General features: G+C 34.0%; 3 protein-coding genes across 8 annotated transcripts; 1 reads left to right on the forward strand and 2 right to left on the reverse strand.

The window, feature by feature from the left end:
- Positions 1 to 623: 623 nt before the first annotated feature.
- LOC123680246 (vesicle-fusing ATPase 1-like) lies at positions 624 to 9616 on the reverse strand. The gene is made up of 14 exons (XM_045618041.1): positions 9456 to 9616; positions 9297 to 9385; positions 9036 to 9245; positions 8800 to 8945; positions 8586 to 8724; positions 7970 to 8312; positions 7547 to 7712; positions 7325 to 7494; positions 5490 to 5678; positions 5300 to 5432; positions 5070 to 5227; positions 4783 to 4967; positions 3226 to 3384; positions 624 to 1142 (listed from the first exon to the last, which is right to left on the reverse strand). Exons 1-14 carry the CDS (start codon positions 9456 to 9458, stop codon positions 1010 to 1012), a joined length of 2223 nt encoding a protein of 740 aa, XP_045473997.1. The 5' UTR covers positions 9459 to 9616; the 3' UTR covers positions 624 to 1009.
- A 5303-nt stretch (positions 9617 to 14919) lies between these two features.
- On the reverse strand, positions 14920 to 21568 carry LOC123680035. 6 transcript variants are annotated; one of them, XM_045617682.1, is made up of 2 exons: positions 21550 to 21568; positions 14920 to 15565 (listed from the first exon to the last, which is right to left on the reverse strand). In XM_045617682.1, exon 2 carries the CDS (start codon positions 15544 to 15546, stop codon positions 15199 to 15201), a length of 348 nt encoding a protein of 115 aa, XP_045473638.1. In that variant the 5' UTR covers positions 15547 to 15565; positions 21550 to 21568; the 3' UTR covers positions 14920 to 15198. The 6 variants fall into 6 exon arrangements, with proteins under 6 accessions (XP_045473638.1, XP_045473635.1, XP_045473637.1 ...); XM_045617679.1 differs by lacking the exon at positions 21550 to 21568 and adding an exon at positions 16029 to 16179; XM_045617681.1 differs by lacking the exon at positions 21550 to 21568 and adding an exon at positions 16049 to 16155.
- LOC123680034 (calreticulin) lies at positions 16646 to 20343 on the forward strand. The gene is made up of 4 exons (XM_045617676.1): positions 16646 to 16975; positions 17100 to 17204; positions 18907 to 19898; positions 20191 to 20343. The coding sequence occupies exons 1-4, from the start codon at positions 16897 to 16899 to the stop codon at positions 20212 to 20214; spliced, it is 1200 nt and encodes a 399-aa protein (XP_045473632.1). The 5' UTR covers positions 16646 to 16896; the 3' UTR covers positions 20215 to 20343.
- Positions 21569 to 23828: the final 2260 nt, after the last annotated feature.

The following is a 23828-nucleotide window of genomic DNA, read 5'->3' on the forward strand; positions in this document are numbered from 1 at the left end:
AATTCAATAAATATTTTTATATACAGGGTGTTTCCTAAACATGCGGCAAAAATTCAGGGGGTTGTTCCTTGGACTATTTTAAGCATGTTTTGTCCTTGGATAATTTTTGAAAAATCTCTTTTTTTCGAAGATACAGGGCGAACAACATTTTTCATATTTTTAAAATTAATAATAGTTTAAATAAAAATGCGTACCGCACTGTGTTTACTAAGTAGGTACAATTTATTTTTAAATTTGTTTAACAACATTCCAATTACTAAAAACGGCCAGTTTTTTGACTAAAAATTGATAAGTGCAGATTTCGCAGACTTGCGAAATCGGATCATTGCTGGGTGTAACTTAATAAGAAATGATCCTGGTGTTTTTGAAAGGGTTCGGCAGTCAATGAGGAGAAGATTGGATGCTTGTATGCTGGCTAGAGGTGGTCATTTTCAACAGTTTTTGTAGGTTGAGTTGAATTTCCATGTAATTTTTCATAATAAAATGTTATTATCTGAAATTTTGTTTCCCCTATATCTTCGAAACAAATAGGTTTTTCAAAAATCATCAAAGGACAAAATATTCTTAGAATAGTCCAAGGAACAACCCCCTGAATTTTTGCCGCATGTTTAGGAAACACCCTGTATATTAATGTCAAGACTATATTGATCAATTTGGGACAAAATCTCTGTTATTCTATCTCATTTTCTGGAATTGACTAGTGACTAGGAGATGTTTGAGTTGATTGTGGATTTAGTTTATTTAATTAATTAATTTATTATTGATTAATTTAATTTCTGGGTGGTCTAAGTTGATAATCAAAATACAGATTGATCCAAAAAAATTTCCCACCAAGTTACTAATTATTTACCAACTAAAAACTTTTTTTGTTTGAATATTTAGATGTAAAGAATGCAACTTTTTGCATTGATTTCATGATAGACTTTTTCTTCAGTTTTAAATTAGTACCAACTAAGTTCTGACGATACGATGTCTTGATTGGAACCTTATATACCGAAGATCCATTTTTCTATGCCATGCCAGGATCTTCCAGATGTCCGTCTTCTTCTAACTTACATATAAACTTTATCACTCTGTGTTTGTCATCTGTTTGCCTTGCCATATCTAAGAGCGCCAAAAGCTTTCTGATTCCAATAGAGATGCTGAAAGATGAAGATAGGTAAAAATGAGTCAATTTTGACCCCATATTCATAAAAAGCTTTGGAACTGATGAAGAAACATGGGTTTGCTACTAAAGTAGAAGTAACCGTGCTTTTATAAAATTCCAATAACCTAGGCTGGCTATTGATTGCTTGTGTCTAATAAGAAACATAAATACATAGGTGTACAACTTCGCTTCCGCCGTTTTTTTACCGAAATTCGAGGCTTTATTGTAAAAAACTGGTTATACATTCATGATTAAAGGTATTGTTCATCGCTGGCCACTACTTTCTCCCAATTTTCGGACAGCGTACGAATCCCGCGTTGAAAAAACTGGTCATCTTTTGAAGCGAACCACGAATCGATCCAATTTTTTACTTTTTCATAAGATCCGAAGTTCTGGTCAGTCACACCGTGAGCCATTGATCGAAACAAGTGATAGTCCCAGGGAGCAACGTCCCTACGGCGGGTAGGGTAAGACTTCCCATTTCAACGTTTCCAAGTATGTCTTGACCACTTTCGCAACAAGGGGTCGAGCATTGTCATGCTGTAAAATCACTTTATCATGTTTCTTGTATTGCGGCCATTTGTCTTTCATTGCTCGGCTCAAAAACATCAATTGCGTTCGATAACAATCGCCTGTGATTGTTTCAGTCGGTTTTAACAACTCATAATACTCTAGGCCGAGCTGGCTCCAATACTGGAACCGTGAATATTCGGTTTGGCCGTCGACGTGGAAACATGGCCGGCATGTCCTCATGATTTGCTTCGCTTGGGATTATCGCAATGAACTCATTTTTCATCTCCAATCAACATCTCTCGGCTCAAACTCGTTTCTGAATCATTCCCATGACTTTCAGGCGTTTTGAAATGGCTTTTTGCGTCACTCCCAATGATCTTGCTAATTCTTGTTGCGTTTGACACGAGTCTTGATGAAGTAATTCCTCCAATTGTGCATCTTCGAAAACCGCCATGCTGGTCTTCGACGTCAAAATCACCGTTCTTGAAGCGTTGAAAACACTCTCGGCACGTTCTTTCACTAATAACGGCCTCACCAAAGGTATTTGAGAGCATTCGATGAGCCCCAGTCGCAGATTTCTTCACCTTAAAGCCGAAAATTAAAACCTCCCGCAAATGACGAGAATTTGGCTCTTAAGCTGACATGTTTAATCGAGAATAACTTTATGATGCAGACACAAATCGACTAATATTTCAAAGGCGTTATGTTAACAAATACCTAAGCTTATTTTATGACATCTACGATCTATTTATTTCGACTACCACTTACTGCTACAGCCATCTACTGCAAAACGGCGGAAGCAAAGTTGTACGCCTAATAGATCCTCACAGGATGACTCCATGGTACCAAATGAAATAAGCAGGATTTGGAAAGCACAATGAGACCTTTGGAATAGTGGTTCTGTAGGACCACCAACTCTTGCAATCACGAAGGTCACAGAGTGATTTAAGAAGACGTTCCAATCTAACTACGAACATCATCATCATCATCATACAACCCTTTGCGTTGTTAGCAATTCTTTTTATGTCGTCCGTCCATCGTGTAGGCGGTCTTCCTCTACTCCTTTTGTCTGCTCGTGGTCTCCACTCCAGCAATCGCTTTGTCCACTGTACTCGTCTCATCCGTGCGACATGACCTGCCCAGCTCCATTTAAGTTTGGCCACAACATCTTCTACGCCAGTTCTCCTTCGTAGGTCTTCATTTTTTTTGTGATCTCTGAGTTACACCCAGCATAGACCTTTCCATCCTTCTTTGCACCACTTCAAGTTTTCTGGCAGTTGCAGTTGTCAATGTTAGGGTTTCGGCGCTATATGTTAACTACGAACGTATCATTAAAAAACTGGCACGCACGTACATAATAGAAAGAAAGGAAAGGTCACCTGGATGGGGCAGAACGCTTTTACCTTACATAACGATTTCTGTCAGTTTCCTCCAAAAAAAATGTTGATAATCGGAATATTTGTTGGCACAGACGTATTATTCAGAAAGAAACATAATTTGAAGGAAATACAATAAATTTTCGTGATTCATGTAGTAAGAAGGAGGAGATAAAAAACAAACTGTACCGTTTTCCATGGATATGAGGTTCAATGGCCTTTATGTCCTTTTGATCGAAGACATCGGTATTTTCCAACACGTTTCTAAGATGTTCGGGTTTCGATAGATTGGGGACACGAAGGATTCCTGTGAACGCAGATAACATCTCCATGTCTTCCAAAATTTGCCTGAAATTGAATGTAGTCTTAGTATACGGTTTAGTGTACAGTGCATCCCATTTTGGGTGAGACAGCCAGGTTTCTCGCTTGTTATTTGAGATAGAGCCTTGCGGTTTTCACGTTCCTGTCCTACTTTTTCGTGAAACTCAAGTTGGTCTAATCAGATTTTGCATAACTGCTTCCGTTCAAGAGATACAGGGCGATTTTGGAAATTGATACTTTTCGGACCCCTCCTTTATCTCCGAAGTTATTAGAAATAATGCTAAGGTAAAAACTACGTCTGTTATGTTAAAAAAACACTAAAACATCAAATAGTGATGGTTTTTTGTTAATGAGCAATGGATTTCCCATATGAAAAAAAGGTTCAATTGGATAATTTTAATTTGTGATTTTTATGAATAGTAGAGTAAGCAAACAGATAATACACTCATCACTAACATGAAAAACAAAACGTAGGTACCTACCTAATAGCAACAAATAAATAATACAAAAATTCATAAACATTGCATGATATCTTACAGCTTAAACTGTTCAAATAACTGTCCATTTTCCTCTAATACATAATTGACAAAACTTTCCAATACGCCCAATATTATAAAAGGGCGGTTTTGTAAATCCTGGAAAACTGCCTCTGTTGATGCACGAAGTTCTTCGAGACTGTTATGTCTTTTACTGTAGTATATTATATGTATTAGGGAAAATGGACAGCAATTTGAACAGTTTAATCTGTAAGATATTATGAAATGTTTATGAATTTTTTTATTATTCATTTGTTGCTATTAGGTAGGTACCTACGTTTCGTTTTTCATATTAGTGATGAGTGTATTATATTTGTTTGCTTACTCTACTGTAAATAAAAATCATAAATGAAAATTATCCAATTAATCCTTTTTTTCATATGGAAAATCCATTGCTCATTAACAAAAAATCATCATTATTTGATGTTTTAGTGTTTTTTTAACATTTCTGACCATCCTACCTATATAGTATTGTATATTATTTTGAAGGGAAAAAAATAACAAATTCAAAGAAGTAATGATATATAGGGTGTTCCATTGAAAAAAATATAGGTTTGTGTTGAATCTTCAAAACCATAACCCGAAAACAAAAATTGAGTACGCCACTGGATTCTACGCAGAATTCTGATTCAGACATAGTTTTTACCTCAGCATTATTTCTAATAACTTCGGAGATAAAGGAGGGGTCCGAAAAGTATCAATTTCCAAAATCGCCCTATCTTTTGAACGGAAACACTTATGCAAAATCTGATAAGACCAACTTGAGTTTCACGAAAAAATAGGGCAGGAACGTGAAAACCACAAGGCTCTATCTTAAATAACAAGCGAGAAACCTGGCAGTCTCACCCAAAATGGGATGCACTGTACAATATTTTTGTGAGTAACGAACCTTGTGCTTGTGGTACATATGACCAACAATTTCTTTCCTTTCGGAGGCTGTTTCTTCAGGAGAACCAAGAGAGCTTGAAGTGCCAAATTCGAATATCTCGGACCGATAGAACCGTAGTCTAACAATCGTTCGATGTTATCCACTAGAATGCAACTCAGTGTTGATCTGTAGGCATCGTCAAATACCTATAAAAAATAAAAGAAAATAATTCAACAAAGCGCATTGAAGTGAAAAAAATCGATCAGTATTAGCTTTTCAGATTCATCATTTTATCCAATCGTTTTTACCTTTCTTATATGCAAACATTTAGCCGTTTCTGTATAACCAACCATTTCTTCTGGGGAACAAACTTTGATGAAAGGGAAATCTGAGTTTATGGCCATCTGAGCTGCCAATGCCGTTTTTCCTGCATTCGGTGGTCCCTCGATCAAGACGCATACCAAACCTTAAACAACGAAACATTAGAATAATAGTAAATTCACAAATATTCGCTTCATGGTGAAGGTAATATTTCTACCTGAAGTTTCAGTGGTTCTCGCCTGCTGGATCAAAAGCATACCATCTTCCAAAACTTTTGTAACGGGTGAACCCCAATTGATGATTCCGCGGGCCAAGATCTGTTCCAATATCTCTTGTGCAGTACCGAACGCCTACAAAGTTCATTTTCGCTAATAATGTAATTCATTTTCTTCAAATAGTCAACTTACAGGCTTGATATCATGCTCTAAAGCGTGCAAAAAATCTGCCCTTGTAACTAGAAGTTTCTCTACAGCGTCCGGGTCCACTTCAACTTTACTGGAAGCTTTTATCAACCTATTCATGGCTGTTGATTGGGCCGCTCTGACCAAACCTTCCAATTCAGCACCTGAGAAATTTTTAGTGAGGGCAGCCAACTCCTGCAATTGCAAAATCAAGGTCAAGGTGATTCTTCAGAATGAGACCACTTAGATTTTATACAGCTGTATATTTAACAAGCCAATTGAAAAGTCCCCAGTCTAACATAGTAAAACACATTTTTTGGCAAAATCCGATTTTATTATTCAACATAGTTGCCTTCGAGGGCGATACAGCGATCTTCCAACTTTTCGATACCATTTTTGTAGTACGATTTGTCTTTCGCTTCAATATAGGCCTCAGTTTCGGCGATTACTTCTTCAATGGCGCTAAATTTTTTTTCAGCGAGTATTTTTTTGAGGTCTGAGAACAGTAAAAAGTCGATGGGGGGCCAGATCTGCCGAATACGCTGGATGCAGAAGCAATTCGAAGCCCAATTCATGCAATTTTGTCATTGTTTTCATTGATTTGTGACATGGCGCATTGTCTTGATGAAACAGCACCTTTCTTTTCTTCAAATGGGGCCGTTTTTTAACGACTTCATTCTTTAAACCATCCAATAACGCTATATAATAATCGCTGTTGATGGTCTGGCCCTTTTGGAGGTAATCAATGAGTATTATATCTAGCACATCACAGAATACTGATGCCATAACCTTGCCAGCTGACTGTGGTGTTTTTCCTCGCTTTGGATCAAATCATCGTGGACAGTCCACTCAGCCCACTGTCTATTGGACTCCAGAGTGAAATGATGGAGCCATGTTTCATCCATTCTGACATATCGACGCAAAAATTCAGGTTTATTACACTTAAACAGCTTCAAACACTGCTAAGAATCATTAACACGTTGCTTTTGGTCGATTGTGAACTTGCGCGGTACCCATTTTGAACACAGCTTTTTCATTTACAAATACTTGTGAATGATATAATGTACACGTTCAGATGATTTCTTCACAATATCGCTATCTTGATCAACTTCACTTTACGGTCATTCAAAATTATTTCGTGAACTTTTTTTGATTTTTTCGTCGGTGACAGCCTCTTTTGGGCGTCCACCGCGTTCGCCGTCTTTGGTGCTCATTTAACCACGTTTAAACTTAGAGTACCAATCAATGATGGTTGATTTTCCTGATGCAGACCCTGGAAACTCTTCATCAAGCCAAGATTTAGCTTCAACTCTATTTTTTCCCTTCAAACAGCAATAATTCATCAGAATACAAAATTTTTGTTTCCATCTTTTTTCAAATAACAATAATAGCTACACTCACAACACAATATTTCACAAACTAATGGTCAGACTGCTGTCAAATTTTAACATGTATCGTTTGAAGGTTGGTACTAACTGAAATCATATGAATTTAATACTAGCACCGCCATCTGTGCATCAGACCAGGGACTTTTCAATTGGCCTAATATTTGATGTATTATTTTCATATTCAGCAGAAAGAGTAGGTGTATATAAATCCTATGAAATTTTGCAAAATAAATGTTTCTAGCTACCATCAAAGGTGTATGACGGGGCAAGTGACTGGTTGACCCTCTCTAAATTCTGCGCCACTGGCGGAATTTTTATTTTATCAAAATTTTCGAATTCTGTTTTATTTTGACGTTGATATGTATTAAGTATGACTGTGTTTTGGATAATTGGAATTTGGAAACATCAACTTTTGTTGATTTGTGTTAAATCAATTATCTGCCATTTACCCACCTTTATATCGACATCGGTACTAATTTTTTTGTAATGCTTCATTCGGGCAGTGTGGATGTTCAAGATTTCCAATCTGCCCTTCTCGTTAGGAAGACTTATTTCGATTTGGACCTCTAATCTGCCGGGTCTCAAAAGTGCCTCGTCAATCATGTCTTTTCTGTTTGTCATACCTAAGAATGATGAAACTGAAGCCTCTTCTTTTCCTTTATTCTTTATACTCACCAATGACCAAGATGTTGTTCAACTGTTCAACACCATCCATCTTGGACAGCAACTGATTGACTACTGTGTCATGAACACCAGTATTTCCTGCCACTGAACCTCTTTGTTTGCATATAGCATCGATTTCATCAAAGATTATGATGTGAAGTCCACTATTGGGGCCCGCCTATATTGTTAGAGTGAAAAAAATTATATAACAAAAATATTCCATATTGGAAATAATTCTTACATAAAAACACTAGTTTATTATTATTAATTTTTTTTGTTAACGGAAAATATCTTCACTCGTGAAGAAAATATAATAAAATATCGACAAGAAACAATTTGAACCAATATCCAGTTAAAATTTTTTTTCTCCAAAAATTCCAAAGGTTTATCATTGCAGATAAAAATCCACTTCAATTATGTAATTCAATACTTTACCCGTTTTTCTTCTTCTTCGGCTTCAGCAAAAAGTCTTCTGACATTAGCTTCAGATTCACCAACATACTTGTCCAGAATTTGTGGACCGTTGACAATTTTAGGTTCACGTGCATTCAACATCTTTCCTATCTGCCTGGCCATCAGAGTTTTACCAGTACCTGGAGGACCATACAATAATATTCCTTTCACATGTTTGGATCCCAGTTGTTCAACAATTTCTGGTGGGAAAACTCTTGATGCAAATGCTCTTCTGAAGACTGCATTGAACTCATTACTCAAACCTCCGATACCCAATTTGCCGAAGTCCCAGTCGGGATTTATGATAGACTGGCGAACTACCTTTCTATGAACATAAACAATGTCCTTTGAGATTGGATAAATGGTGGATCACTATCAAATTTGCTTAATTGCATTACAAAGATACATAGACCTGTAATATTGTAATTTTTGTATATTGAAACCTAACCTCATTTTTTATTTTACAATGTAATTACATGAATTATGAGCAATACTATATCCTTTTAAAAACAATAGTATACAGCTGCTGACAAGATAATCAAGACAATCAAATATAGATTAATAAATGAATAAAATTATTCAAAACAGAAATACTTACCCTTTAGAGTTTCCAACAAGGTTCAATGAGGATCCTTCAGCCTTCTCAAAGGTAATAACACTATTAGGAATCAACTGTGCTATTTTAACTTTTCTGGGTTTGGCTTCACTATTTCCCTGCATTGAAGCTACATTAACAGCTGAAGAAAATTTCAAAATTTATACTTACAAACCCAAGTTCTATACCAAAAATATGTTAATATCTTTTGACTAACCTTCAATATCTTTCACAACTAAAATCAACAATCTTTTATCCTTGAATTGGAAGGCCAATTGCTGTCCAACAGTGAAAATCTGATTTGGAAAGCAATACGAAAACTCTTTTGCCATCTCATCTGAATCATACTGTTCTTGTGTGATACTGAAAGTATTAATTGGTTTACATTTACTATCTACAGTAGTGCAGGGGTGTCTTAAATCAATTAAGTTTCTCATGTAAATTGATGTATACCTCTTCTTTTGGGAAAAATCAGCTTCAAGTGTCATTCCGGAAATGTAATCCTGAGGTATATAAGGGGATACATCAATATCTTGGCCGATTGATAAACAAGCCCATTTTCTTTGTGGTAAATTGAACCCCACATAACTCTTTCCTAACTCTGAGTGAGTTTTTATTGAGAAGACGAAGCCTTGTCCTCCTCCTGTACTCACTTTGACATGTCTACAAAATATTTTTTTAAGTATCTACACAATAACATTGCGAGGATCTTACTTAGTTGATGCAGTGAAATCTCTATCATTTACAATTGCACAGTTTGTAAGCATTAATTCATCTGTTGGACATTTTGCAACTTTGAAAGCCTAAAATAAGATGTTTTTAGAATTGGGGCTCATTCTTACTCAATTCTGGAAGAAATTCATGAGTAATTACCATTTTCGAAGCTCTTTAAAGTTGCAAATTATTTTTACAGCTAATTATTAATCCTATGAGATCTGCAATGCAGAAAACACTGGAAGCAAAATATGACAAAAATCAATAATCCAGCGCAGTCCGCAGGAGAAATGCATCACAGAATGACGAAATTTTCAATACTCGAGTTGAGTACCTGTTAAACGTCATCGATATTCGGATACTTTAAGTAGGTAGTCGAATAATAGTTTCAAATGAACTAATTTTGCAGCGCTCGTTCCTTGAACTAATCCCTCTAAATTGATGTTGAAAAAAATATTTTGTAACGAAGTCCTAGAGTAGCTTTGTTGTTATGCATTTTTGATTGCTTGTTGTGTTCCCTGAACAGATTACTCTAGTATTTCGACACGATGTATATGATTCTCGAATTTTGAGTTGGAATGATCTCGTCACTGATGACGAACGTTGTTAAATTCAATTCTGTGTATCCCACCTGCCAACCGTTCGTAAAGACAATAACTCTCAAATCTAAAAACTATTTTGAAATTTTCAGAGTAGGTTCGACTTTTGAAAGCCGTTATATTAAGTTCATAAATGAGCAAAATCTAACTAGGGGTTCCGTAAAATATAGATGGCAGTTCGAAATATTGTTTTCATTATAATTTGTTGCATGCAAAATGAAATAACAATATCCTTGAGAGTATGTCCTTAGTCTTTTTCCTTGTTTTATGAACAATCGCCTCGTAAGCCTTTCCACATGAAATAACAATCTTAAGTTTGAAGCAAAATTTCACGTCGATCAGAGATAACAACAACTGTTATTTCTAATGTTGATCGAATAATTAAAACCATAGAATAATCAAGAAGAATAATGATAAAATAGTTCAATATTTCTGTGACTACAAAACTTATGGAGTTGTGAATTTTGGTATAAACAAAAATAACAAATTCAAGTTGCATGCGAATCAGATCCATAGAAAATTCAAGAAAAATATTTGAAAAAATACCCAATATTTCAGTGACATTCAATTGATTGCGTTGATAGCGTAATTAGTATAGAAAATTCACGCAGAATTTAAAAAAGAAAATGGAAAATCACTGACATAACTGACAGTTATGTTTATGATAAAATAAACTACATTATTATTACTTCTATACTGTTCAGTGCTTTGAAGGCTAAGTTGGCGCCTGATGAACGAACGCTTGAAAGCTCCGGACTATTTAACCTCATTTGTCTGCCTTTTGGTCATCCTCTTCTACGACGTTTTTGATTGTAACGAGCGTTCATTGAAATTCGTGGTCAAGAGTGCTGTGGAGAAATTAGAGTTGATTTTCTGTGAGTGTGAGTAGCGCTTAGCTTGTACCATATTCGTCCCATATTCGAACAAATGTTAGTAATATGGTAGGTACAAGCTAAGCGCTACTCACACTCACAGAAAATCAACTCTAATTTCTCCACAGCACTCTTGACCACGAATTTTAATGAACACTTATATTTAGTGTTGTGTGTTTTTGATCACAAATTACGGATAACATCCGTAATCTGTGTTTTTGATCTTCTCTATACCATACTTGATAACCGTGCTAAGAGGATTGGTTACGGTTAAATCGATTAGCAATTTCTATTTAACGTAATTATTTCACCATTTAACGTAATCCAATAATATGACCTGTGTCGAATTCATTCAGTTGTCGATAAATTTCACGTTTTGTTGCACTCTAGGCATTATGACAGTTTCAAAACACAAAATAGAACATAAAAGAATTGCGAAGAAAAATAATCCCGTAATCGACTCGATCTTTCAGGAAATATACCAGATAATTTCGATTGTAACAGCAAGTACAACGTCGAATTTTCCATGGTTACAAGATTAGTGTGAATGAAGTCCTAAGCAATTGCAACTTTTTACTATTAGTCATTTCAGCCAAGTTTAGTCAAAAACTTTTTTTTCAAGGCAACGTTTACTCATATCAGTAATATGAGAAAGAAAGGTTTGATAACGAAGTTTGAACCAAAAATTACTCGAATTAATAGCTTTTTTTTTATTACCAATTCTTATAATTGATTATTTATTCATCACAGCTCACTGGATCTTGAAATAATTTGAATTTTCCTGAGGATTACTGAACAACTGTTTGGCAAGAACCGACGTAAGAAACCATAAAGTATAGTACTGGACCAAAGTTTCTTTTCACATTTTTCTAAATTGCCAGTGGTTCACCAAAAAAAAGTTCTAGTGGGAAGAATCGGGCACTCTTCCAGAAAAAATAATATCACCCTGTATATTTGCATTCAAAATTAGCATATCACACGATGAAAACTTAAAATTGGAATATCTATGCCTATGCCAAATTAAAGTTGAACATCTTGTGAAGGGAAGGTACTATGTGAAAAAAATTTAACTTTAACATTTGTATATCGAAAACAAATCGTTTCCGGACTTATGTTATAGGACTTTATTTCTTGAAATGATCCAAGGAATGCGTCATTTTCGTTTGTACCTACCTCCAATTTAGGAACACCCTGTATAGTAAATTCAAAACTGATGTCTTTACAAATAAATTGTAATTTGAATGAAACACATTAAATTGTAAAACAGCACAGACAATTTTTTGATGCGAATAACTCAGTTCAGTTCTTTGATAACTGCAGTATTAAAATTTTGTGAGGAAAATGATACAAAAAACCGAAAACAACGGGTAAGTGTATACCGATAACGAATGCAAAAATCACAGATGGCAAAACAAGGGGAACACCGACAAAACGGGTAGATAAAAGAAAATAATAAACCTCGGACATAGGCGTGCTCGTAGTGCAATAAAAGTAATCATCTTGAAAACGATAATAAACTCATAAACCGTAAAAGGATCCGATTTTTTGCTGCTGTATCGATTAAAGAAAAGTTAAAAGAGTATTCGTTCCTTTTTTGGTAGAATTTTCGTTCTTCGTCTTTGACAGAATCCTGAAAATTTATATTTTGGAAATCTTGGTGGGGGTGTAATTCCCCCAGTACCCCCATTTCTACGCCCTTGGACTTCACCAAAACTATATAAAATCAAGGAAAAATATTGGAAAATAAATATTACTGTAAAAACAGATCTGATATAGCTAGATTGAAATTGAGTTTTAAGTTTTAATATGTAAAATGATATCACTAGAATTTTCAAGCCGAATTTCTGTAGAATCTTATTATTAGCAACAATGAAATCATCATAAATCACATCGCATATACATTATACAGCTAGATAATCAGATCTATGGTCTACATGCAAGGGCGCAATAGGCGCATGAATGAGAATGACGAGCTCTCAAAGGCTTTTGAATTCTGACTTCCATCGGTGTTTTGCTCATTCTGATAATAAATAACGTTATTAAAATGTTTCAGAAGCCACAAATTAAATCTGGTAGCTGTAGCTTGAACTTACATAACTTGTTCGAGACTTCCTCATATGAAAATTTATTCATATTCTATTTTATAGTCGCACATTATGGATAACAACTCGAAAGGACAATAGACTAATGGAAAGCAGTATCGAATAAACTGGAATTTGTTGCCTATAATTATTATTTATTAATTTAATTGGTTGTTATGTACCTATATGTAATGCTTAAGACAAAAATGGCTGATGAACTATTATGAGTTCACCAATATGTTTATTCAGAATGGTCCAGATTTTCGTCCAATAGCTTCGGCGTGGAATAGAACAAAACTATTCATGAAAAAAAGTTCATATAGGTAAACATATATCCTCAGAAGTTTCGTTTTCGATATACAGGGTGTTAAAGTTTGAAAAAAAATCAGTTTTTTACTTATAACCATATAGTATTTTTTCATTCGCATTGTTTAAATTTTTAGGTATTGAAGTCTAGATAATATAATGTTTTGAATTAAGTCTCTCTTGCCAAATAATCCAGTGGCGTAGATATATAAGGGTGCGATGATCCTTTTCTTATTGAAAATCTACACCAGTCTTTTTTTTCGAGAAAATTATTTCATTTCTGAAATCAACTTACTAAAAAAAAGGTCTCCTGAACGTTTTCATTGATGTACCGTTATCGGGATAATAGAGTACAATATATACAGTATAATTTATCAAAAATGGAAAAATAATTTTCTAGAAAAAAGACAATGGTGTTGATTTTCACTAGGAAAAGGATCATCGCACACCTATATCTACGCCACTGGATACTTTCGGCAGGAGAAACTTACCTAATTCGAAACATTACATTTTCCAGACTTCAATACCTGAAAATTAAAACAATGAATGTAATAATACTACAGTTAGGTACAAGTAAAAAACTTTTTTTTCAAACTTTAACATTCTGTATCTCGAAAACGAAACCTCCTAGTTTATATGGAACTTTTTTCATGAAAAGAGAAAAGTGTTGTTCTATTTGACGTCAAAGTTATTGAACTAAAATCTTACCCTAAATTGTAGGTAGGTATAAACGAAAATGAGAGAATCCTCGGATAATTTTAAGAAAAAAAGTCCTATAAAAATGGACGCAAACGTTTTGTTTTTGAGATTCGGGGTGTTAAAGTTTGATTTTTTTCAAGTTTTTACACATAACAGCTGCACTTCACAAAATATTCAACTGATTTTCAACATAGAATTCAGGATTTACATCAGTTGATACGCCAATTTTGATTGCGAATTTACAGGGTGTGTCTGGAACCCAACATTTTTTCCTTTAGAACTTTTTTTCGGTGGACCACTGATAGTTTAGGAAAATGTGATGAGATACGTTGATTCAACTTTTTGATTTATTGTAGTTTTGACATATTTGCTACCGATTTCCAAGAAATTAATTCAAACAATTCTCGCGAAATCCAAATTATCATAAAAATCAAGTTAATAAGCTATGATGAATAAATTAATTATAATTCTAGTGTTATTTAGGTAGCTGATTTGTATTAATGATTCATAAAGATTTTGGTATAATTTTCACAAAAAGAGTATAGGATTACAAAAAACACCCTGTATCCCGAAAACAAAGCATTTGCGGGCCAATGTTTAAGGTTTTTTTTTTCTTTAAGTTATCCAAGGAATATCTCATTTCCATTTTTACCTACAATTTAGGAATACACTGTAATATGAAGGTGGGAGTACCTATATGAATATATGTAGAGATTATATGCGTGGGAGTAAACTTTATTCATATGGAAATACAACGTTTTTTGTCCCAAAAAAATCAATATCCAATCCTTTTTCGACTTTTTTAATGCTAGCTCTGCATATAGAACCAGCAAAGTTGTTCATTTAATTTACGTGAAAAATAACATGAGAGTTCTAGGTTATCCCAGGTTGAACTGTTATGTCCTATTAAAATATTGTACAGGATGTGACATTTATACTTACTTCGTCACCTTCAACGAGTCATATCCCATTTTGTCCTATGATATCTGCTTATGGTAAATTTTGTTATGAAATGTTTGAATATTGGGTCACTTTCATCGTGAACTTAGGAAGTCGAAAAACTGTATTCTTCGAATAATAACGTTTATTTTAAAGCGAGTTTATTCATGAAACAAAAGTGGCATAGTAAAGAAGACATAAACCGAAAACAAACGGGTAGAATATACAACGTCTTCAACTATATAGAAAAAAAAACTTAAAGCTATACAAAGGAGAAAAAGTTCTCTAAATCACAATCAAGAAAAATCGGAACTCTAGCATATCTACACTAAGTTACCTTCAACACAGGCCCCACTCACTGAGAGAAACCCACAAAAATATCACTGGGTACGAAAATAAAAAAAAATTACGAACTAGTACCCCAACCTTTGGTCAGTCTTTTCCACAGGCTAGGCTTGTCTATGTTAGCCGGCGGTGGTTGATCGTTCTTTATCTGCTCAAGAAACGCGTTCTGATTGTGGGGGTTGTCGGCAGTGGCGTCCCCAATCTCCCTGAGATCCCTCATCATTTTCTTCCGTATGGTCTTCTTCATGCTCAGGTGTCTCTCCAAGGTTTTGTACTTGTGCTTGTTCCTGCTGTCGTTTAGACTATCAGAAGAGAGTCTTGGGCTTTCCTTGCCTATTTCTCTAGAGTTCTCGCAGTTCCATATATCCCTAACATCTCTTATCATCCTGTCGTTCATCGTGGAAGTCATGTTTGTTGCATTGTCAGTCCTGAAACAATCACATGCCTTAGCGAAAGGAACGACGTTTGAAAGGTATTGTTTTCGAGCTATCTCTTTCACCTATTGTTCAAAAACGACGCAGACAAACCACATATTTCACGTGAAAATTTGCGAAAATTCGTCGTTCATTCTGAAAACTAGATTACCTCATATTTGCACGGATCCGTATCAAAACACATCATTACGAAACCCTGAGATGAAAGTACGGTTAGAACTGAGTCCATGCACCTATCTTTTCTTAGTCTCGGCAACGTTCAAGGCGAACAACTTGACTTTTTGTGCTTAATAGAAGTTACCGTTCCGAGTATACGATCTAGCTTCCTCTTCAACGTCTTTAATTGCTCAAACAAAACCGATCCACGACGTGTATGTGGAAGAACAAACTTACAGGACCATAACTGAACAGAATTTAACACCTTCACGCTGCCGAATTGAACTCAAAACTAACTTACATTACTTTTACTTTTGTTACCGGGGTAAAGAGGTAGGCGATCTGGTTCTTTGTATTCAAAGATAGGCTTATTCAATGCTTCTCTTGAAATTGAACGTATTTCTGCAACGGTGATATCTGATGGAGTGTTTCTAAAAATACCTTTTGTTACCTCTACGTATATCTACATCTTAAAACCTAATCATTTCGACAGGGCAAATAAGATCACAATCTAGATAAAATTATTTATTATTTGTTTGTACATTCTGATCTGCTTCAATCCATAAGTAAACCACGAATAAATCGATACAGCCTTCGACAAAACTAATTTCGAACTCAGCAATATCAATTTCCAGAAAACCAGAACAAACCCCGATTGTACTTATCCAATTCTTTTCATGCAAATCCTTTCAAGTAATAGAAAAGCTAATTCCAATCATTTTCCCTGATAACGAAATTGAATACGCTCAATCTTATCAGACGAGATATTCAAATTCCCGCTTCGAGTTTCAACGCTGAAATCGAACCAATCCAAACGCTCCAACTGCTGTTTTCCCGATAAAGCTACGTAGTACGTCATTCCCTCTACGTTATAATCTTAGAGAAAGACATTATTACGATGTGTCGCACTAATAGTTCACTTCAGACCGTTCACCAATAGGATTGCTCCATCTGTCCTATAGGAACTCTGATAATGTCATACGTGGACGAAGAGGTATATTAGGTGAAAGCGTTGGAGGAAGTGAGATAAAGCTCCAATCGAAGGTCTAAGTTAGAAGCGGTTTTCCAGTTTGATTACGTTTCACTTTCCTCGATTTTTGGCACTTTTGTGGTGGTCGTGGCAGCAATTTGACGTAACTCGGAATAAAGTTAAAATTAGTTAATAAGAAATGAAGTTTTCATTGTTACTTTTTGCTCTTGTAGCATGTGTTACTGCCGATGTATATTTCGAAGAAAAATTCGATGATGGTAAGTAATAGGAGTGTGCATTTATTATCTTATATCCGATTGATTTTCGCCGGCATTGTTGAAGATCCTATTAGAATGTGCCTTTCACGTATTTAACTCGTATCGTATTTATTTCCGTTTGCAGATTCTTGGGAAAAAAATTGGATTTACAGCAAACATCCCGGAAAAGAATTCGGAAAATTTGTAAGAACTGCTGGAAAGTTCTACAATGATGAGGATGCAGATAAAGGTGAGTGACATGAAGAGGTCGACTGGTTTGTTTCAAACGTCAATCAGAAATATCTACCAATAAAATTTCCTCTAACTAGATTATTCAAAACTTTGTTTCAAATAATCACAAACTCGTAAATCGAATTAATCACATAAAAAAGTTTTCAGTTTTCCCCACCTATGTTCCATAAAGGACACATCACCTTTAGTTAATGCTACACCTACTTGTGTTATGCTTTTCTTCAACATAATTTTAATAAAACCTAACTTCATTTATTTAATTGGATTCATTAAAGAGATAAAAAATAATATCTATGTTTCTAAATGTTCTAGAACATTCAGTTAGTCTCTAATCAGTTGATAAAAGATTTGATGAAGCCATTCATACTGCACATTAATTTAAGAAACACTATAAAGTTGATATTGAATTTTGATTAGAAAGAATCGGTTGAATTGGTTAATTGGCTTTTTCCTCATTTAGGTCAGTCTGCAATATTATTAATATTACAAGAAGGTGAATCTATACCACATGGTATCTTGGATAATATATTTTATTTCATACTTCAAGTTGATGTTGCTTTTTTTGGTTCAAATAGCTTTCCTTCTGATAATATGATGTTTCTTCTACTCATTATATACTTTCCATTACTGAACTATTTACGTGGTGTTCAGTTTTTCCCAAGTTGAAAGTATCATGTTAATGAAATTAAAATGAGCTTCTGTGCCTACAGCAATTTATTTTATTAAATTTCAACTTTGTCAATTTAAAGCTATTCCGTATTCAGTATAATGAAGACAATAATTTAGTATCATTAACGGACAAGAAAAATGTTGCTAATATTTGTTGAATATATTTTAAAAATTTCATTTATTTATAGATAATGTTAATTAATGCATAATGATGATATCATACTAGGTTGTGATAATTTTATTATAATTGACTAGTACATAAACTTGAAATAACTCGTAAGCAATGTTGATTCAATTTATTGTTGTTGAAATATTTGCTCCAATAATTTTGATTGAATCAGTAGATAATCTTTTCTAACCATAATATATCCATACTTCTTTAATCTATTTTTTTCACAAAGACTCAAATTAGATTTGATATTTAAGTTATATGAAGAGTTTGTGATAAAGAATTTTAGGAATTTGTTTTTATTACCTTTCTTTGATTTGCTATATAATTATTAATATTTCATTATTGATAGGAAAATATATTTCAATATCACTTTTCGATTTTTGTTCTAGGTATTATTTATTTACAATAACTAATTAGTGTGTTAAATTTTTTTAGTGTTATATATTTTCTTTCAAGTATAAGAACCTAAATGAGTCGTTTTTTTTAGCATAATAACCTCTTTTTCAATCATATCATATTTCTCTTGTGTTAAATGATTATTTTTGGTATAAAATTGTAGTGGTGTTTTCAAAATTGATCTTTTGCTATATTATTTATTCTCATCAAGAACGCTAAAAAAATTAATAACCATAGAGACTTTTCCTTCTTTTCAAATAATGAATTGAAAAAAAAATTTTTGATCCACAAATATTATTTATTTGAATTCACTATGCCTTTATGGTCTTTCAAATTTTGAAGGGGTATTATTATATCAAAACCTCCCGAAAACGCCTTATGTGTTAAGTTTTAGGTAAACTAAACTTGAAAAATAAAGTAATTCTATATCGGTACATAGACTGAGACGCCTTTAATTTTCTAGGTATCCAAACTTCCCAAGATGCCCGTTTCTATGCTCTCAGCAAAAAATTCAGCCCCTTCTCAACAGAAGGAAAGAACTTAGTTATCCAATTCAGCGTCAAGCATGAACAGAAAATCGATTGCGGAGGTGGATACGTTAAAGTATTCGATTGCTCCCTCAACCAAGAAGACATGCACGGAGAATCTCCCTACAGGCTCATGTTCGGACCTGACATCTGCGGTCCAGGTACCAAGAAGGTCCACGTCATCTTGAACCACAACAACCAGAACCACCTCATCAACAAGGAGATAACCTGCAAAGACGACGAGTACACCCACGTCTACACCCTCATCATCAAACCCGACAACACTTACGAGGTACTCATCGATGGTGATAAGAAAGAGAGCGGAAGCTTGGAAGACGACTGGGACATCCTCCCACCAAAGAAGATCAAGGACCCCGAGGCCAAGAAACCAGAAGACTGGGACGATCGCGAAACCATCCCTGACCCAGAAGACACCAAGCCCGAAGACTGGGAAAAACCAGAACACATCCCTGACCCAGAAGCAACCAAACCCGAAGACTGGGACGATGAGATGGACGGAGAATGGGAACCACCAATGATCGACAACCCAGAATACAAGGGAGAATGGGCGCCCAAACAGATCGACAACCCCGCCTACAAGGGACCCTGGGTACATCCCGAAATCGAAAACCCAGAATACCACCCAGAACCTAACCTATACTCCCAGAAGGAGATCTGTGCCATCGGTCTGGACTTGTGGCAAGTCAAGTCGGGTACCATCTTTGACAATATCTTGATAACCGATGATGTAGAATACGCAAGTAGCGCCATCTCGAACCTCAAGGTCACGCAAGAGGGAGAGAAGAAGATGAAGGAAGAACAAGAGAAGGCGGAAAGAGAAGCGGCGAAGAAAGACGATGATAAGAAAGAAGATGAGGAAGATGATGAAGATGCCGATGATGAGGATGAGAAGGTTCCACCAGTAGAGGTAATTTGATTTATTTATTATTAAATTTTTTATCCATTTAAATGGTGCTGAATGTTTTGAAGAGTATACCAAAAGATGATACTGAAGTTTGGTGAAAAGGTAACCTAACTTAACCTAAAAGATGATTTTTGATTTGGGACAAGCTATAATGCTTTTTCAATAAGTTATTTGCAGAATTGTTGGGTCTTAATTGAACCCAAACTTGTAAGCTTACTTTTTTGATGCCCAATACTATGAAAGAATTTCTGATGTGTTTTGATGGTTGAATTTATATTTCTTTATCTTTTTTCAGGAGGCAGACCACGATGAATTGTAAAAAAGTGTAATTTAAGAGACCTTTTTTTATACATTACAGTGTGCAGTGCTTGGTTAATAGTGTGTACTGTTTCCTTTGACTGATTTTTTGTTAAGGTTGAGTAATCTTCTAAATAAATCGAAAATTTTTTGAACTGGTTTCATTCAAAACAATAATATAGGAAATGGTTGTATGAGAATTTGGTGAGTTATAATAGTAATACAAAGCTGTAAATTTTTGTAGAATTATTTAAGCACTTGTTTTTTATTTTTAAAAAACAATATATACGTATTTTCGTATTTTATTTTTATTTTGTTTTCATATATTTCCTAATAAATCAATTGTTATTTTATTTATCCCTCTGCTACTACTAATACTTCGTTGAGTGGTAAACACTTGATATTTCCAGTAAAAAATTAAGAACTATATGGAATTGAAAAATATTTCAATATTCCTGGAAAAGTGCCCATACAGCAAATATTCAAAATGGGATTTTTCGTTGAAGATTATAGTAAAAAAACGGTTCAACAAAAATTACGAATTGTCCTTTGATAGAATTTTTATAGGTTAGGTTCCACAAAATCCAAGTAATTATCGTATTATTGTTATCACAAATATTGGACACCATGGAAAAGATTTTGTATAATAAATATAGCTTATCCTAAACAAGTAATACAATCATAAACAAAAGTTTGTCGATGTGTATATTTCCCTACAGATTAATTATTTTCGTAAAGAATTGTTGAAGCCTGCAGGTGAACATAAATTCACGTGCGCCTTAGTAAAATTCTTTACACCCCTCTATATTGCCTTGATTTTAATCCAGGGTATATTACCCTAATAATTCATTCAAGAAGAGGCAATATAAAATCTTAATATACAATAATAGGTGCAGGGTTTCCTATAATAATAATTTAATGTCTTTATTCGAACGTTCAGCTATTTAAATACCAAATAGGTTGGAGGAATCTTGAACCTTTTGTTGTAGGAGGTTATTGTATTCTGATGAGTATTTTTAATGGAGTGAAACAAATATTGCTGTACAATTGTATACTGAAATAAGTATGTTTTATTTGAAATAACCTCAATTTCAGTCACCGTTATTATAATGGGTGAATTTGAGATTACTATTGAATAGATTTCAAGTTAGATCCCGATTTTTATAAAATAGAGTATAGATATTCCCTGTTTTGAGTAATTCATATTTTTGATTAAAAATATATTAAAATCCTTGCTTATATTTTCTGATAAATGTTATGAATAATTTATTCATGAAGTTTCAACTTTGCGTTCGAATCATTAAATTAAATTTCCATTTATTTATCAATAAAACAAGTACATACAAAGGTCCCTTACCTTGTTCAAAACTTTGTTTAGATTCACCACTTGTATTGCCGTTGAAAGAAATGTGTTTTTTTTTACTATAGTAATCCCACTAATTTAATGAAGATAAGAAGTTAATGCAGTCGTCTGAAGACACAAAGTTCCTTCTTAAATTCAATTTATTTGTGTTGGAAGAGCGAAGTTTTTTAAATAGGATTACGTTTTAGTATTGATAACTTCTTAATCTCCTTCGTCCACGCTTTTGAATGTGTTTGATTTTTTATTGTTGGAATCCAGGGTTATTTCCACAAATTCTATAATGTGCTGTAATCATATGAAATTTTGTATAAAATCATTTGTTATATTACATTGATCCTTCTACATAGTTCGAGAAGGCAATCCATACATTTTGGAGGAAAAAAATTATGGAATCAAATTTTGAAAGATTGATATCTCAAAAAAGTCCGAACCCCAATAATTTCGGACTTATAAATTTATGTATTTTAATATTTTATAATAGGTAACTAATTATAGGAATTGTCAATTCGAATAGAGGTGCGGCTTTCGAATATAAAGCTGGAGTTTTGTGCAATAGGGTCAAATCCCAGGTATAACTCCTTTTTGTGAGCCCCTCTTTTCAATGCTTTGATCGAGATAGGTTTCATGAGAAAGGAAGAAATGATAAACAACTTATGGCCACATTCGCAGTGTGTTTATATAAATGAGATATTAAGCCGATAATAAAGTGAGAGAATTTCGTGAAAACTGTTAAATTTTCTTCATAATTATTTCTTATAGCTCAGTTTTCGAAATATAATGTTTAAATAATAATAAACGACACATTTTTCCCTGATTAAATGTAAAATACAAACTTTGGCCTGAGGCTTATCTTACGCTAATTAGTAATTGTTAATGTATCAATGGTTGTCGGAGAAATGTAAATCCAGTAGTTTTTGAATGGTGCGTAACATGAGGTGCCATCTGACGAGCGGAAGACACAACGTACAATGTAGACAGTAGAGGTCACTACTCAACGATATTGCTCTTTAGAAATGGCACAGCTTTTCTGAATTGCTTTCCAAGCGTGATGGCCTAGTTTAGACAAGGGGTGGTCTTGAGGAAGTTTTTACCACAAAATCTTAATCTGTCACGGTATTCGAAGTTGACACAATTCAAGAATGCCGTGGAGTATTAAAATCACACCAAAGAGACTGTAAACTCGAATGTTCTCCTTGGGAAGTTGACTGTAATGAAAATAGTGTCAGATTATACTTTTTTGCTACTTGAATGTTTGAAAATATGAACAATTGATTTTATTGTTCATGATAATGTGGAATTTGAGGTATTTTCGAGAAAAAACCTGACTTTGAACGCAATTAATTGTGTGACATCTGCGCCACTGTTTTTTTTTTTGGAAAAATCATTCTATTTCTAAATTCAACAGGGTTTTACTAAACAAAAGGTCTCCTGAATATTATTCATAGAATATACGCTTTTCGAAATATTCGAATTCAAAGCAAGCACTATCCACAAAAATCTACAAAAATAAATTTTTCAAATTTTCCCATTAGTGATAAATGAAAAAACCGAAATTGGCGTAATTTATTATAACGATTTCAGATGGAATTTAATTAATAATTATATTATGGAAATGTCAAAATTAAGTTTTTCCAACTATACTTGGCTCTCTATGGGGATTTTGAATGATTTCTTTTTTTGGATAATGTTTGCTTTGTACTCGACAATTTCGAAAACGGTATATCTATCAGAAAAATACAAGAGATCATTTTTTTTGTTGAACTGTTTATTTCAGAAATGGAATAATTTTCTCGAAATAAGACAGTGGCGTAGTTTATCAATAGGAAAAGGACCATCGCACCCCTTAATCTACGCCACTGGATAATTTTTTTCGGGAGACCCCTAATTTGAAACATTACATTATCCATACTTCAATACCTGAGAATTAAATCAATGAATGTAATAATACTGTAATTATATAAATGAAAAACTAATTTTTTTTGTCAAACTTTAACACCGTTTATTTCGAAAACAAAGATTGTAAGGATATATGTTTATTTCAACTTTTTCCAAGAAGAAAGTTGTTTTATTTGGAACCAAAGTTATTGACCTTAAATCTAGATAAACCTGTTGAAGAATTTTCCAATATAAGGTTTCATTTTGAATTTTGGCAGCTGTCACTTTTGAAGCTGTCATCTTTTGACATGCGACAAGTAAAAACTACGACATTACTGAAAATGGAACGATACACGTTTCAACAACGCAATTTAATTGTTGAAATTCACTACAAATCT

The sequence above is a fragment of the Harmonia axyridis genome, chromosome 5 (assembly GCF_914767665.1).
Source record: "Harmonia axyridis chromosome 5, icHarAxyr1.1, whole genome shotgun sequence".
In the NCBI taxonomy this organism is placed as follows: Eukaryota; Metazoa; Arthropoda; class Insecta; order Coleoptera; family Coccinellidae; genus Harmonia; species Harmonia axyridis.

What these genes read in the sequence shown, in the direction of transcription:
- LOC123680034 (XM_045617676.1), top strand. Translation starts at nt 16,897, where the DNA reads ATGAAGTTTTCATTGTTACTTTTTGCTCTTGTAGCATGTGTTACTGCC. An exon ending in CGAAGAAAAATTCGATGATG is followed by an intron (nt 16,976 to 17,099) that starts GTAAGTAATAGG and finishes TTCCGTTTGCAG; the next exon opens with ATTCTTGGGAAAAAAATTGG. An exon ending in TGATGAGGATGCAGATAAAG is followed by an intron (nt 17,205 to 18,906) that starts GTGAGTGACATG and finishes TTAATTTTCTAG; the next exon opens with GTATCCAAACTTCCCAAGAT.
- LOC123680246 (XM_045618041.1), bottom strand. An exon ending in GAACAACATCTTGGTCATTG is followed by an intron (nt 7,495 to 7,546) that starts GTGAGTATAAAG and finishes CATCATTCTTAG; the next exon opens with GTATGACAAACAGAAAAGAC. An exon ending in CCTCATATCCATGGAAAACG is followed by an intron (nt 1,143 to 3,225) that starts GTACAGTTTGTT and finishes TTCATCTTTCAG; the next exon opens with CATCTCTATTGGAATCAGAA.